The 13,091-nt window shown below is 56.2% G+C and overlaps 5 protein-coding genes across 5 annotated transcripts; 2 read left to right on the top strand and 3 right to left on the bottom strand.

Annotated features, from left to right (window-relative positions):
- Nucleotides 1-215: 215 nt before the first annotated feature.
- G6M90_00g112540 (uncharacterized protein) lies at nt 216-1,598 on the bottom strand (the record flags this gene model as incomplete). Its single annotated transcript, XM_066131860.1, has 5 exons — nt 216-604; nt 670-734; nt 798-1,186; nt 1,246-1,313; nt 1,388-1,598. 5 exons carry the CDS (start codon nt 1,596-1,598, stop codon nt 216-218), a joined length of 1,122 nt encoding a protein of 373 aa, XP_065987882.1.
- A 2,464-nt stretch (nt 1,599-4,062) lies between these two features.
- G6M90_00g112530 (uncharacterized protein) lies at nt 4,063-5,790 on the top strand (the record flags this gene model as incomplete). Its single annotated transcript, XM_014684835.1, has 1 exon — nt 4,063-5,790. The coding sequence occupies one exon, from the start codon at nt 4,063-4,065 to the stop codon at nt 5,788-5,790; it is 1,728 nt and encodes a 575-aa protein (XP_014540321.1).
- A 666-nt stretch (nt 5,791-6,456) lies between these two features.
- G6M90_00g112520 (uncharacterized protein) lies at nt 6,457-7,122 on the top strand (the record flags this gene model as incomplete). The annotated part of the gene is made up of 1 exon (XM_014684834.1): nt 6,457-7,122. The coding sequence occupies one exon, from the start codon at nt 6,457-6,459 to the stop codon at nt 7,120-7,122; it is 666 nt and encodes a 221-aa protein (XP_014540320.1).
- A 78-nt stretch (nt 7,123-7,200) lies between these two features.
- G6M90_00g112510 (uncharacterized protein) lies at nt 7,201-8,952 on the bottom strand (the record flags this gene model as incomplete). The annotated part of the gene is made up of 1 exon (XM_014684833.2): nt 7,201-8,952. The coding sequence occupies one exon, from the start codon at nt 8,950-8,952 to the stop codon at nt 7,201-7,203; it is 1,752 nt and encodes a 583-aa protein (XP_014540319.2).
- Nucleotides 8,953-10,088: 1,136 nt separating this feature from the next.
- DCW1_9 (Mannan endo-1,6-alpha-mannosidase DCW1) lies at nt 10,089-11,703 on the bottom strand (the record flags this gene model as incomplete). Its single annotated transcript, XM_014684832.1, has 4 exons — nt 10,089-10,673; nt 10,732-10,976; nt 11,031-11,516; nt 11,607-11,703. The coding sequence occupies 4 exons, from the start codon at nt 11,701-11,703 to the stop codon at nt 10,089-10,091; spliced, it is 1,413 nt and encodes a 470-aa protein (XP_014540318.1).
- Between the last annotated feature and the right edge of the window lie 1,388 nt (nt 11,704-13,091).

Genomic DNA, 13,091 nt, shown 5'->3' with positions numbered 1-13,091 from the left:
TGTCTTGACGGGGCGGGTTGAGAAGCAGGCATCAGTCATGACATGGGACTCGCTCATAATCACACACGATTTGGTGCTGGGTAGTATTGTAATCTGCGTCTACGTCCCCAACTGGGTATTGATCTGAGCAATCAATTTCTTTCCTCCCCAACCGACGCCGTGTCCATCGTCCCCAGACTCCGTGAAGAAAACCCTAGCCGCCTTGAACACAGTCTTCATCGCCGCCCGTCCAGGGGTATGTGAAACTCGTCGTCGCTCCGCATCCCTATAGAAATCTCCTGGTTGATCGTCGTCTGGACCTCGATGCCCTTGAGCTCGAGCTCGGACGAGTTATGCTGCTCCTTGGAACTGTTGTACCGCGCCTGGACGGGGGCATCGTGTGCACCGCAAACAGACGTCTCGATGGCGCTCATCTTCTGGAAGCCCCAGGACCGGATGTTCTTGGACGCGTCGTACGACCCCAGGTAGCCGCTGCCCGGGCCGGTGCTCATTTCTTTTTCTTTCGTCGACCTTCTGAACAAAGGGCCCAGCTGGGGCAGGCAGCCGCATAGCACGGTGAAGTAATTTTCTAGGACGGTCCACAAACCTTCGAGGATGCTCGATGCTTCCGAGGGGGAAAACGTCAGTACAAACTTGCCGGATGAACAAGGGGCGTGGAGTAGGTCTCACTGGATAGGTTTGCTGTGTCGAACTGTGAAAATTGCACAGCTCGCAAGAGACTAAACACGCATACACTGCGCCCGTCAGCCCAAAACGCACGAGGTATCCGAATCGTCTGGTGTCGCCTCTCCACTTACACAACACCAATGCAGAGGATAAAGGTTATTGCAATCTTCTGCCGCAGCCGGATTTGCAAGTGCCAAATCGTCGGAATCGGGATCGACAGCATGGCAACGTCCATGGCCACGGCGGTGCTGGCAATGATTTTGCTCTCAATCATGTACAAGTCATTGTCGACGCACCAGCCGCCCTCTATCGTGCGGTCCCAGTAGTACGCGACAGGCTTGCAGAACCACGTCGTGTAGAAGAAGTTGGAAGCGCCCCAGATGACGACGAGGACGGCCAGAGTGTCCAACGCGGCGCGAGCCGTGCGGTTCACGCCAGTGACTCGACGGAGGAACAGGATGATGGCGAGCTTGGCGAATATCATCGACGCCGACCAGAACTTGATGACGAGCCAGGAGCCCTGACAGTGTTAGCGGACGCATGTCCAGCGTAGTACGAGAAAGAAAAAAAGCTGCATACTAGTTTAAAGTTGACTTGTCTGTAATGCGGGAGGTCCTTGTCCGGGACGCCGATGCCGTTAAAGGCCTCTAAACGTGAGTTAGCACCGGTGTCCAGAGCGTTTGCCAAAGCAGCACCATGTCGAGCATCCCGCGAGACGCACTCAGCAATACGGACGCCGTGTTCCCAATCATGAGGAGCACGGCGCAGCCCATGAAGAAATCCTCCACCCTCACCCGCCGCGCCAGCACCAAGGTCGCGTATACCCTCAGCGCGTACGCAACCGTCGCCAGGGCAGCAAACGTCAAGGGAACCGCCGTGTTGACCCTCCTCCAGTACGCGGCCTCCTCAGACTCCGGAAAGTCTCGAGCCATGGTGGCCGCAGTGCCCGCTGTGGAGGTGGTTGCAGAATCGGCACGGCACAAACATCCGCCATGGAAATGCCCTCTCGTCTTGTTCTTGTGGGATCTTCTACCTCACCAGTCCCTCATCTAGTCGTATTCATTCGGGTCCTCTGGAAGAAAGAGCTGTATCCAGGGACACGCGCATGATATCGTGCCCCTTTTTCACCGGCGGAAGTGAAGGTTGTAAATGGGCAAAAAACCGCGCCACCATTTCCCGCAGCAGAGGCATTCACGACCAACCGCGGCGGGCAAAAAAAGCTCGGGGACATGGACATGCTCCCAAGCACGGACAACAACGGATGTGGTGTAGGAGGTAGCAACCACTGTGTAAGATTTACTCAGCCGGTGTCCCCAGTCCACGGCATACTGCGCGACTGCACATGCACCCCAAGATTGCAACTGTAGTCTCACCCGTTTTTTCATCAGAGTTCAATGTTGCCCTTGTCATCATGGGGCTCACCACTTGCAGAGGCAAAACGGAACAAGGCTGCCAATCTAACCGAGTTCCCTGGGACGGTGGTGCCTGGATGCCACCGCAGCCCGACACCTTTATTTCTCAATGTAGTCGCCCGTCTCGGGACCGGCCCTGCTGCCTGAAGCGTCGAGGCCACGATACATGTTGTAAGAGGCAAGAGTTGCCTTCAGCCCGTCGTGTAACCCTGGCGTCAGCGACTCTGCCGAGTATCGACACCACGGCCCGGGTTTTGATATCCCCTCACACGAGGGTGGCCCGGCGGGCGAGATCGACAATGGAACTCGTTGCAAACGGCCTAGTTCCCTTGTGCGAGCTGGCGACGCCATCCTCACCACAAGTTCCGCGTGTGCCTCCATGAGGCTAGGCCAGCAGGGCTGGGGTTGCGCTGATGAACCGCACATGCACCACCCTGGGAGATATTGGGGGCGCATGGAGCACGCACCGGGTGGCGCTCCCCGGCATCTCGTCTGTCATCCATGTGCTAATTGATAGTTTTCCCGTCTCCCTTTAGAGTTGGTGAGAGGACCTCTGGGGACACAGACGCTGGACCCCCCGGTGTTGGAGGACAAAAAGCTTGGATGGTGGAGAGTCGAGACGAAGTGAGCAACGACAGGAGCGTCAGGCAATTCCAACGAGAGAAAACGGCACTGGGGGTATTGTACTTGACGGAGTATGCACCTGCGGAGTTGCCAGCCCCAAGAGGATGCTTCAGACGGTACCGAATGGCGGCAAGACTCCGAATCCCGCTGTTGTACAACCCAGTCAGCGTCCACCTTGTGCCAACTCGGCAGATGGCAAATGCTACGCACATTTGAACCACGCCGCGTGGCGACGACTCGTGCTGTTGAGTCGAGGGGACCAAGATCGGCTCTCGCTGGTCGCCTGCAACGTTCATCCAACTCCGAGTGCGTCTTTTCCCACCGGACCCTTGCCGGAGAGAATAAAAAAGAGGGCTTGTGGTTGCTGTTGGCTCAGACATGTCAGCACCGTCACACCCTGCGTCGACATGAGCTCGACTTGCCTGTCCAGAAGCGTCAAAGTCCCCCCTTGCTGACAGCCATGCATCACGGGTCGGCGTAAGCGATTTCCCCGAGACCTCCGACTGCTCACGCTGCAGCCAAGCGGTCCTGGACAGCTTCCGTACGACACGGGCTGCAAAAGAGAATCAAAAAGGAAATGACGCCTTCCAGAACATTTCCAATTGCGAGGGTAGCATGTACACATGTACGACGTGTGCTTGGGCAAAAACAGCATCCCGGGGTTGGAAAGACGGACATTCGGGATCCACGCGACCGGGCTGTCGTATCGATTTGACAAAAAAAAAAGGCCGGCTGGGCATCAGTTTCTTCCTTTGCTTCCCACCATAAGACGCATTCACATCTCCGTCTCACGGCGGTCAGCGGCGAGCGGGCGGTGGCTGACAAGAGAGCGATCCCGTCATGGGGGAAAACCTCGCGATTTCCTCAGCGTTCCGGCCGCCACGCAAGAAGTCAAGTCTGGTCTTTTTGATCTCCACCGGGGCCGTATTAGTGCCCGCGGAGCTATGTGTGTACAGTGGAACAGCAAGGTTGGTTGTTTTTTTTTCTTCCCCGAGGTTTGCAGGTTTAGAGCTAACCATCAGCTCCTAGGTGTTCCCCTGATCACCATGCGACCTGCGCTTTGGAAGGGGACATGGGGGGATACCGCTGTCGTGGGACTCGGGGACCACGTTTTTGAGACTTGTTTGCTCGTCGTCCAACACGGTTGACTGGGCGAGCCGTGTTTAAACCGGAGACCACGGGCCTTGCTGGAGACGGGGTGTGCGGTGCGCAGATGCAGTTGGAATGTATATATAGTTCTTCACAGCGTGGGGAGCTGGCTGCCGGTGGTGCAGCCCTTTTTTTATTTTTGCTTCTGTTGTCTCGGTAGCCATCTCGGATCTGTTGACAAATAGCTCCAGAGTCCGGGCAACAGGATCAAATGGCACGCTCGACGATCACACTCTGCAGTCTCCTTGCGAGCACAGCCTTTGCAGCCGGGACATGGACGCCCAGGCAGATCCGCGACCTGAACCAAACGCTCGGGGGCAGGGTGCAGATCCTGGAGCCCTTTGCGCGGCCGTGCTTCTCGATATACGAGGGCAGACCGGCCGGCCGCGACGCCGACGAGTGCCGTGAGCTGCAGGACAAGTACGCGTCGCCCACGTTCCGCAGCCAGTTCGCCGGCGCGTACATGTACGAAGAGTCGTCCATGTGCGCGTCCAACGCGAGCTCCACGGACAAGTGCCTCCTGGACGCGGCCAACCCGCGGGACGAGGCGGCATACCGCGGCGTCAGCTGCAACCAGGGCAACGTGCCGGCGTACTACATCGAGGTCCGGGAGGCCAACGACGCCGTCGAGGCGTTCCGGCACGCCGGCAGGGGCGGCGGCAGGCTGGTCATCAAGAACAGCGGGCACAGCTTCCAGGAGGACTCGAGCCAAAAGGGGGCGCTGATGCTCTGGACGCGGCGGCTGCAGTCGCTGGTCCGCGACGACAAGTTCGTCCCCGAGGGATGCCCGGCCGGCGACACGCACGACGCCATCACGGCCGGCGCCGGCGTCAACTGCGGCGAGGCATACGCCTTTGCTGACGAGCACAACGCCACCATGCTGTGCGCGTACTCGCCCACCGTCGGCGTGTCGGGCGGCTGGGTGCAGAACGGCGGCCACTCCGTCATGAGCACGACGCTGGGGCTCGGCGCAGACCGCGTCGTGCAGTTCACCGTCGTCACGCCCGACGGCCGCCTCCGCGTCGCCAACCGGTGCAAGAACGCCGATCTCTTCTGGGCCCTGCGCGGCGGCGGCGGCGGCACCTTCGGCCTCGTCGTCGACTCGACGCACCGCGTGGAGCCGAGGATGCCCGTGGCCGTGGCCTCGGTGGCCGTCGACGCCGGCAACAGGGACCACGTCTACGGCTTCATGGAGACGCTGGTCGACTCGGCGCTGGACCTGGCGCGCGACGGATGGGGCGGCCACATCTACGGCAACAGAATCGTCTACCTGACGCCCGCGATCCAGAGCCTCGCGCGGGCGAGGCAGTCCGTGGACCGCATCGTCCGGTTCGCCGAGGACCACGGCGGCTCGGCCAACGTCAGCATCGCACCCAGCTTCTACGCCTTCTTCGAGCAGTACGTGCTCGGCGGCGCCTTCAGCGTCGGCACGCTCAACATCCTCAACACGCGCCTGGTGCCGGCGACGGTGTTTGCCACGCCCGCCCTCGCCGCCCGCTTCAAGCGCCACCTCCGCGACGTCGTCGATGCCGGCAGGCTGCCGTACGTGCCCGTCGTCGGGCCCTACATGTACGGCGCCGCCACCGAGGGCACGTCGGTGCAGCCGGCGTGGAGGACGGCCCTGTGGGAGTACGGCAATCCCGCCGCCTGGACGTGGAACAGCACGCTTGATGAGCGCCTCGCCGTCGTCAGGGACATGCAGAGGCAGACGGCCGAGCTGGTGTCTCTGACTCCTGGCGGCGGCACGTACCGTAACGAGGGCAACCCGTTCAACCCCGACTGGAGGCACGAGTACTACGGCGCTCCGTACGACAGGCTTCTCCGTATCAAGAACAAGTATGATCCGGCCGGGCTCCTCAAGTGCTGGAAATGCATTGGGTGGACCGACGAGGATGCGAAGCAGTCGTGCTACAGCGCGTTTGATGGTGTCAAGGCGTAGTGTTGATGGCCGGCTGGGCGTTCGAGGCGTTGCTTGTATAATAATCATAGTGTAAACACCTCATTTGATTTGTCTCGCGGTATGTAAAAATATCATCTAGTTCAATGTTTGAACAAAGTTGGTCAGATGTGTCCTGGACGTGTTATGGTGACGCAGGGGTAAGAATGAGCCTCCAGCGGTGACGCCTTACCTCACCGCGGCTAGGCGTAACCAACTAAAAGCATTAGCACTATTACTTGACATTATACGCAAAATACTTCTCGGGATCAAGGTCGCCATACTCACGTTGGGCTTATAGTTTATCATACCGTCCTTCGCAAGCCGTTAGCTATAGGGTAGCTACACCGGTTCACGCTAGCGTTTTACTCGGCCTCACCTCGACACCCAATTCACGGTCAAAGGCTGTCCGCAGCACCATCCTCACCTGTCATCAATCTAGCTACATCTTCCTTCATACAAGCCATAGCAGAAGCCCTGCCGAGAGCAACATCTAAAAAAACACTCCCCCCCCGGGTCGTAGGCACCCGTCCAATCTTGTGCATGAAGCGTCTGACAAGGCACTCGTTCCCATCTTCACGCCGTCTTCCACACAATCATCCCCCAACCATCCGCACAGCTACACCATCTCCCAGTCATTTACTTCACACCTCACCGCCAGCAACTGCAATGGCCCGCCGCAGCACAAGACTAAGCACCAAGGCGGCACCAGCAACACCCATCGCCACCGCCTCAAAATCGACCCCCGCCGCAAGAGTCACAACAAAGGACCCCGAAACAATCTCCTTCCCCTCGCCGACAGACTTCAACGCCTGGCTCCTCGCAAACGGCACAACCACCCCGTCTGGCATATGGCTCAAGATTGCCAAGAAGGCCTCGCGCATCCCGAGCGTCTCGTACGACGAGGCCGTCGACGCGGCGCTCTGCCACGGCTGGATCGACGGACAGCGCAAGGCGCTCGACGGCAACTACTTCGCGCAGCGCTTCACGCCGCGCCGCAGGAACAGCCTCTGGTCGAAGCGCAACGTCGACAAGGCGGCGGCGCTCGCGGCCGAGGGCCGCATGCACGACACGGGCAGGGCCGAGGTGGATGCCGCGCGGGCGGATGGGCGGTGGGACAGGGCGTACGCGGGCCCGGCGACGATGCGGGTGCCCGCTGACTTTGCGACCGCGCTGCAGACGAACCGGGAGGCAGGCGAGGCGTTTGAGCGTCTGGGGAGGAGCGCGCGGTTCCCGTTCTTGTGGAGGGTGGCGACGGCCAAGAGGGAGGAGACGCGGCGGCGGAGGATTGACACGTTGGTGGCGATGCTGGCTAGGGGGGAGACTCTGACTTGAGCGTCGGTGCGGGCAGTTGGTATTAAATAGGTAGCTAGTGGTATCATGGGCTGGATATGGTACAATGGCGGTGGGACATCACCATCCATCCTCGTCTTCGTCATCGTCTTCGTCATCTCCCTCTCCGGCCATGACGTCCAGCAGCCCTTCTTCTTCGTCGTCGGAGTCGTCTTCCTCCTCCCCTCCCTCTTCATCATTGTCATCTTGCGAACCTTCTTCACTGCCAGACGACACGGGATGCTCCTCTCTTGCCCTTCGTAATCTCTCAGCTAGTGATATTCGCCTTGGCTGCTCGTCCTCTTCTTCTAGGTCACTATCAGATCCGCTGCCGTCGGTTTCGACTTCAGAATCAGAAGTCGCTGTTTTCCTAGGCCGTGTTCTCGATCGACCGCCCACAATCTCCACCTCGTCTTCGCCATCCAAGTCGCCAACGGCGCGTAGGTTTCCGCTTTGCGTCTCTGGGTTATCCTCGTCCTCGTCTCCATCGTCAGAGACAACAACGGCGTGTGATTGGCGGCCTCGTGTCTGCGGTTCCTCTCCATCGTCGTCGTCGCTCGAGTCCATCACAACTCGTGATCGCACCCTCTTAGTCTGAGGCTCCTCCTCTTCAGAATCACTAACGACTTTCCTTTTTCTCGACCTCTTCACCGGCGCAATATCCCCAGCTTCTTCGTCGTCAGAAACCTCTGGACTCGAAAACAGACCAGCATCTCCGGTGGGGACAATTTCATCCTCGGACGATTCAGATTGCTCTTCGATCAATGAGTCGTCAATTCCTTCACTCTCATATTCATTCAAATCCGTTTCCTCCTGGGACCCATCCTGTTCCGTGTCTGTTTCATCACTATCATCCTCGCTACCGTCATCCAGCACCGGAATATCCTTCATCGCCCGTAGCTCCTCCCATCTCGCAATCCCAGACTCATACTCGAACATTACCATCGGTAGCACCTCGGTCCCAGCATCCTTGGCCGCCTCCATAGTTTCTGCCACTTCGTGGTCATGTTTATAGACGTTCGATATGGAGTACCTGGCAAAGTCTGGATGCCGGTCAACATCCGGCCAGCAGTACAACACTTCTGTATCTTCGCCTAATCCAATCTCCCTCCGATACGTCTGCACCACATATCTGTGGATGTAGTCTGTTCCACACCACCTTTTTTCACGCCGTCTCAAATCGTAGTGATCCATGCAGATATACAACCTCTTCAGGTTAGGAAACGTGGCTCTTGCGCGAGTGACACGGCTGTTGTCCACCACATCTTGAGATATTACGGCCTGGTGCACCTCTTCTGCGAACCCAGGCAAATGATATGTCCTGTAAGTCTCGAAATCATACATGTAGACAACGTCCTTCTCTCTGTTGAACCACACGACGGCATCTCCCGACCCAGCATCCATGCGCAACTTATCAGGAAACCTCTTCAAAGCCATAGTCCTGGACTCCCGATGCGTCGCCAGCATGGCCCTCAACTCCTCCGTCTGATCAGCCAGCGACCAGTGGTCCTTGGCCGAGTAATCGTCTGGCCGTCGCATAATCGCTGAGCTAGGCGACAATGTAAAGCACAAAACGCGTGCTGTGGCAACCATGTCCGGACAGAAAAGCTCCCATACATGGCGTCTCAGCTCTACGGGAAGCCTCATGAATTGCGGGAACGCCGTCAGAGGCGAGTAGTCCGAGAAAGTTGCGGCACCATAAGAGTCGGACTCCTCTGCCTCGTCGTCGATGAGGCGAACGCCATTCTGGGAGCCAGAATCGGATGACGCGTCAGAGTCGCTTGGGGGCTCATGGATCGACATGCTGCTGTCGTAATACGGGTCGAAAAACATTTTTCCCCGCCAGAAAGATGATGGCAACTGTGAAAAAAAAAAGTTGGTTTGAGATTCCTGATGCTCGAGTGAAAGGCGATCTGCATTGACGAATTATGTTCGCCGAACTGGTGGCGCTGACTCAGCAAGTAGTGGCTTGGGGCGTTTCGCCCAGTCTTGACCAAATTATCTTGACACTTGTGTAGTAAACTGACAAAAGGCTGCAGTGCCGAGTGCTATCTCTCAGCCGTGCGAAAGCTTCCGACCATTCGAGGCGGATAACTGTGCGGTGCAATCCGGGTCAGTGTTTCGCCTTCTTATGCTCAATGGCCCCCCAGCAGCACATGTGCTCAAGCAAGCACTCACTCACTCGACATTCCTCACTCACAAGCTCACAGTCTTTAACACACTGTGCATAAAATGCATTGACTAACCTAAAGGACGGTAGAGTTAGGCCACTCCATAACAAACATGGCTCTGAATTCTCCATACTCAAGTAGTCAGGCACCATGAAAGGGCCTGGCCATCCTCGCGAAAAGTCTCATTTCCCATCACACTGTCCCAAGTGCGTCATAACAAGAATTCACGTCTGGAGTCATCAACACAGACTTTTGAAGGAAATGACCGAGTTCAATAAATTTTAAATCATATGGCGATTATATCCACATCGTAGACTTATTCTGGCCACTTGCAATGAGTAGTAGTTTGTGACAGAAGTAACCAACCGCGCCCTCAGGGTCGCAAGTGTGGGCGAAGAATGCTTATTCACAGGATGGCGGACCATTTGGTTGTGGCTAAGTATAAAGACGAGGACCCGGCCGACTTGGGCCAGCAGCATAGCATGCACTAGCCCACTGAGTACAAATCATACATCGCATCAAGCCGATTACCGTTCGAAAAGTCGACTCTATTCAATATTATCAATAATAATCCACGATCGCCTGCTGGTATAACCACCCCATTCACGCGCCGAAACATCATTGGTGTACTTGGTCACCGCCATCCCACAACGCCCAACCCATTCCAAGTGTAGAAACCAAGATAAATATTGTGAATGCTTCAGCCTGCCCAGACATCCAAAAGAACCAGCCCCGTGCCCAAACGCCATTTGTGGTATGTGTGGATGAACTAACATATACAAGAGCCAGAACCTCGTTTTAATCGAAGGCGCTCATCCAAACAAACATGCCCACGGCACCGCCCAGTAGCAAGAATGTTAAGAAGCCAGCGCCTGCCTTATCAGCGGTTGTGACGGGTTTCACGGGCCGTTCCCCGTTGTCCTTGCCCCCGGCGTTGGGGTTTCCTAGCGACGTACCGCCGGTCGTGTTTGTTACTGGCTGTTCCGCATTCTCAATGAGAAGGCTTGATACAGCAGCTAGCACGTTCATCTGTTCTCCAGCTCCGGTAGTTTTGTCGGCAGCGGGATCGACGAACCGGCCAAAACTCCAGTAAAAGCCGCACTGTCGCTGAGTCGGACCGCCTGTGCATTGTTTGATAGCTGCTTCAGTAGATTTGCGGAGGACGGGTAAAATTTTATCTTTCGTATATGGGGCAACTTGGGTTGTTACTGCCAGCCAGCGGTGAAGATATCCCTTGAAGGATAGCATGTCGGGAGTGCATGTTCCACTTCCATTATCCCTTTCGCAAGCCAGTTCGAAAGCAATGTCGTTGGGGAAAAAAGTCTTTAGCGTAGAGTCAAGGAGTCCGTCCAAGGCCGTTTTCCACTTCTGGGCTCCTTCAGTCTTGCGTGGGGTCAGTACTCGTCGTCATTTATCCAGCCATTTTGCGGCGTACACTTACATAATTGTACAGGAAGGCAGCCCCCTGAATCAAAACACCAGCGTTGTACGAAAAGGTTGCCTTGTTGACATCAGTGCAATTCTTGTTGACGTGGGCACCATCGTACGCATGCCAGGACTTGGGATCAATGTATCCCACTCCCGTCATCCAGTCCCAGGCCTTCTCTGCGCGCTTTGCGTACGTTTCATTATTAGTATATCGGGCAAGACGAGCACCCATATTGAAGAATATCCCGTTGGAAATCGCTGCTACTCGTCAGTATGCCCGCCTGGCGACACCCAAGATCAATCAAGACGTACTGTTCTTGTATCCATATCCTTGGTTGGAAAACGGAATTTGCCATCTCAATCCTCCATTACACGTCTCGTCATATCGACTGGGGTCAGCCTGGGTGTTCCAAACAGCCTGTGCGAGAGCCAACCACTGAGGCTGATCCGCTGGAGGATCAGGAAATTTATTTTCGGCAGCCAGCAAGGCAGACATGCCCCAAAAGCCTTGATCATCGTTTCCCAGGGACATTGTGTGGTTGTTGGGCATGTAATTCTTATTCTCGCCCACCTGGTGTAGCAATCCCTCCATGACAACTTTGTTGTAGCTCGAGTCACCAGTCAACTTCCAGTAGTCGATGTAAGTTCCCATCATGGCACCACCTTCCCACCAGTAATACGGACCCTTCCCATCAGCGGGTGGTCCAGGTAGAATACCAGGAATTTCGCCGGACTGGTTTCCTTTGTAAAATAGCATTAAATCGTAGGCTAACGTTCGAGCTGATTCCTTGATGGCGGCTGCACCATGTCAGCATGCGACAGACCCCAGCAGCACTTGCAATGCCCAAGAATTTCCAATACAAATGAATCAAGGGGAGCGCCTCATACCTTCCGTGTCAATTTTATAATACTGAGCACCTGTCGTGCCAATGAGCAGAGTGCCAGCGAAGACGAGCCATGCTGGCGAAACCAGCGATGAGAACATGACGTCGGGCTGGTGATGGCGAAGCGAAGTCGAGGGAGTCAGAATGAAATCGAACCGTACGCTAATTACGGAAGTGCAGGCGCCTTCCTTTTGTCTGATCGGCCGTGTAGAGAGCCCAAAAAATTAAGTAAACTATTTCGAAACTTGCACAACAGAAGATAATTGGCGTTTCACGGGTGGTTCGCAGTTGGCCCAGAGAAGCTTGAGGTAATTATTTGCGACGTGATAAATAATACAGAGAGCGTCGGTAACAAAGCGAATGGCGAAACGGAAGAATTCGACGGCGAGTAATGTCAGCGAGGGTGTTGACGATTGAGTCAAAAGAAGGTACTGTCCAGGCGATGGAGACACAGTCGGCAAGGTGTGGTGAAGGAAGGAAGGCTCGCGCTAAATGTCAAGTGACAACGCACCCAGCACTAGGGAGTAAAGACCGAACTAGGCATCGAAGGAAATGTCAAGAAAATTGGGCGGCAGAAGAGCCAGAAACCAGATACGGTCTGGTAGCAGGTGCCAGGTTGGAGAGTCGTGAGGCCCCGGCGAGACCAGTTTGAAGTTAATTGCCAAACAGAAATGAGCATAATGTTTCTTCCAAGGACAAGAACGGCGGAGCCCCCTTTTTGAGGAGGCGTCTCTCCGTCTGGTACCGCTTTGCTACCATTTGCTTCACATGCGCTTGGCTGGTGACCAAGACTCTTGGCGGAGGAGACACCAGCGCGGCGGCTGCGCAATAAGAAGGCGTAGATGCAGCTTCAAACAGTGAGCGAGGTTTTGCCAAGCCCGAGGCGCTGGGCAGGGGGTGGGCTGTGCTTCGACTGGGGCATGGGACCAGGCAAAAGGCAGCCAGCGGCATGACAAGAGAGAATTTGATGGCTGGTCTTGGCGCTCCTAAACCATGTTGATCTTGGCGTGCCAAACAGACATGGACGAAAGAGAGCACGGCGGGAGGACTTGGCCATGGCGAACAGAACTCTGCGCGTCGGCGCTTGTAGTTGTTGGTCGGTTGCTTGTTGGCCACTTCAAGGCGAACATCGACACTCAGATCGTGGTCAGAGACGTCGAGTAGGGAATGCTGCATCCCCCAAGCCAGCGGCAACGAAACCAGGCCATGTGCCGGGCCCAGGGAAATATTAAGGTAACCCATTAAGGTTGATTTGGGTTGGTGTTGGTGCGCGCCAGTGAGGACGGAGGGCTGAAGCAGGCGCTGGGGTCACCAGACACTAAATAAAGGTCGGAATTAGGCGGCTTGGCGACCACTCATGTCTGCCTGGGCGCATCTTGGTGCCCACAAGATGCACACACCAGCACAATACTACCAAGGCGCCAGGCATCTTGCGCTGCCGTTCTGTCCTGCATTTTGATTTCTCTTCACCCAGGACACATGGCTGTTG

The sequence above is a fragment of the Metarhizium brunneum genome, chromosome 7, assembly GCF_013426205.1.
Source record: "Metarhizium brunneum chromosome 7, complete sequence".
NCBI classification, from domain to species: Eukaryota; Fungi; Ascomycota; class Sordariomycetes; order Hypocreales; family Clavicipitaceae; genus Metarhizium; species Metarhizium brunneum.
Note: the sequence above shows the minus strand (reverse complement) of the source record. Positions and strands in the feature narration are given on the sequence as shown.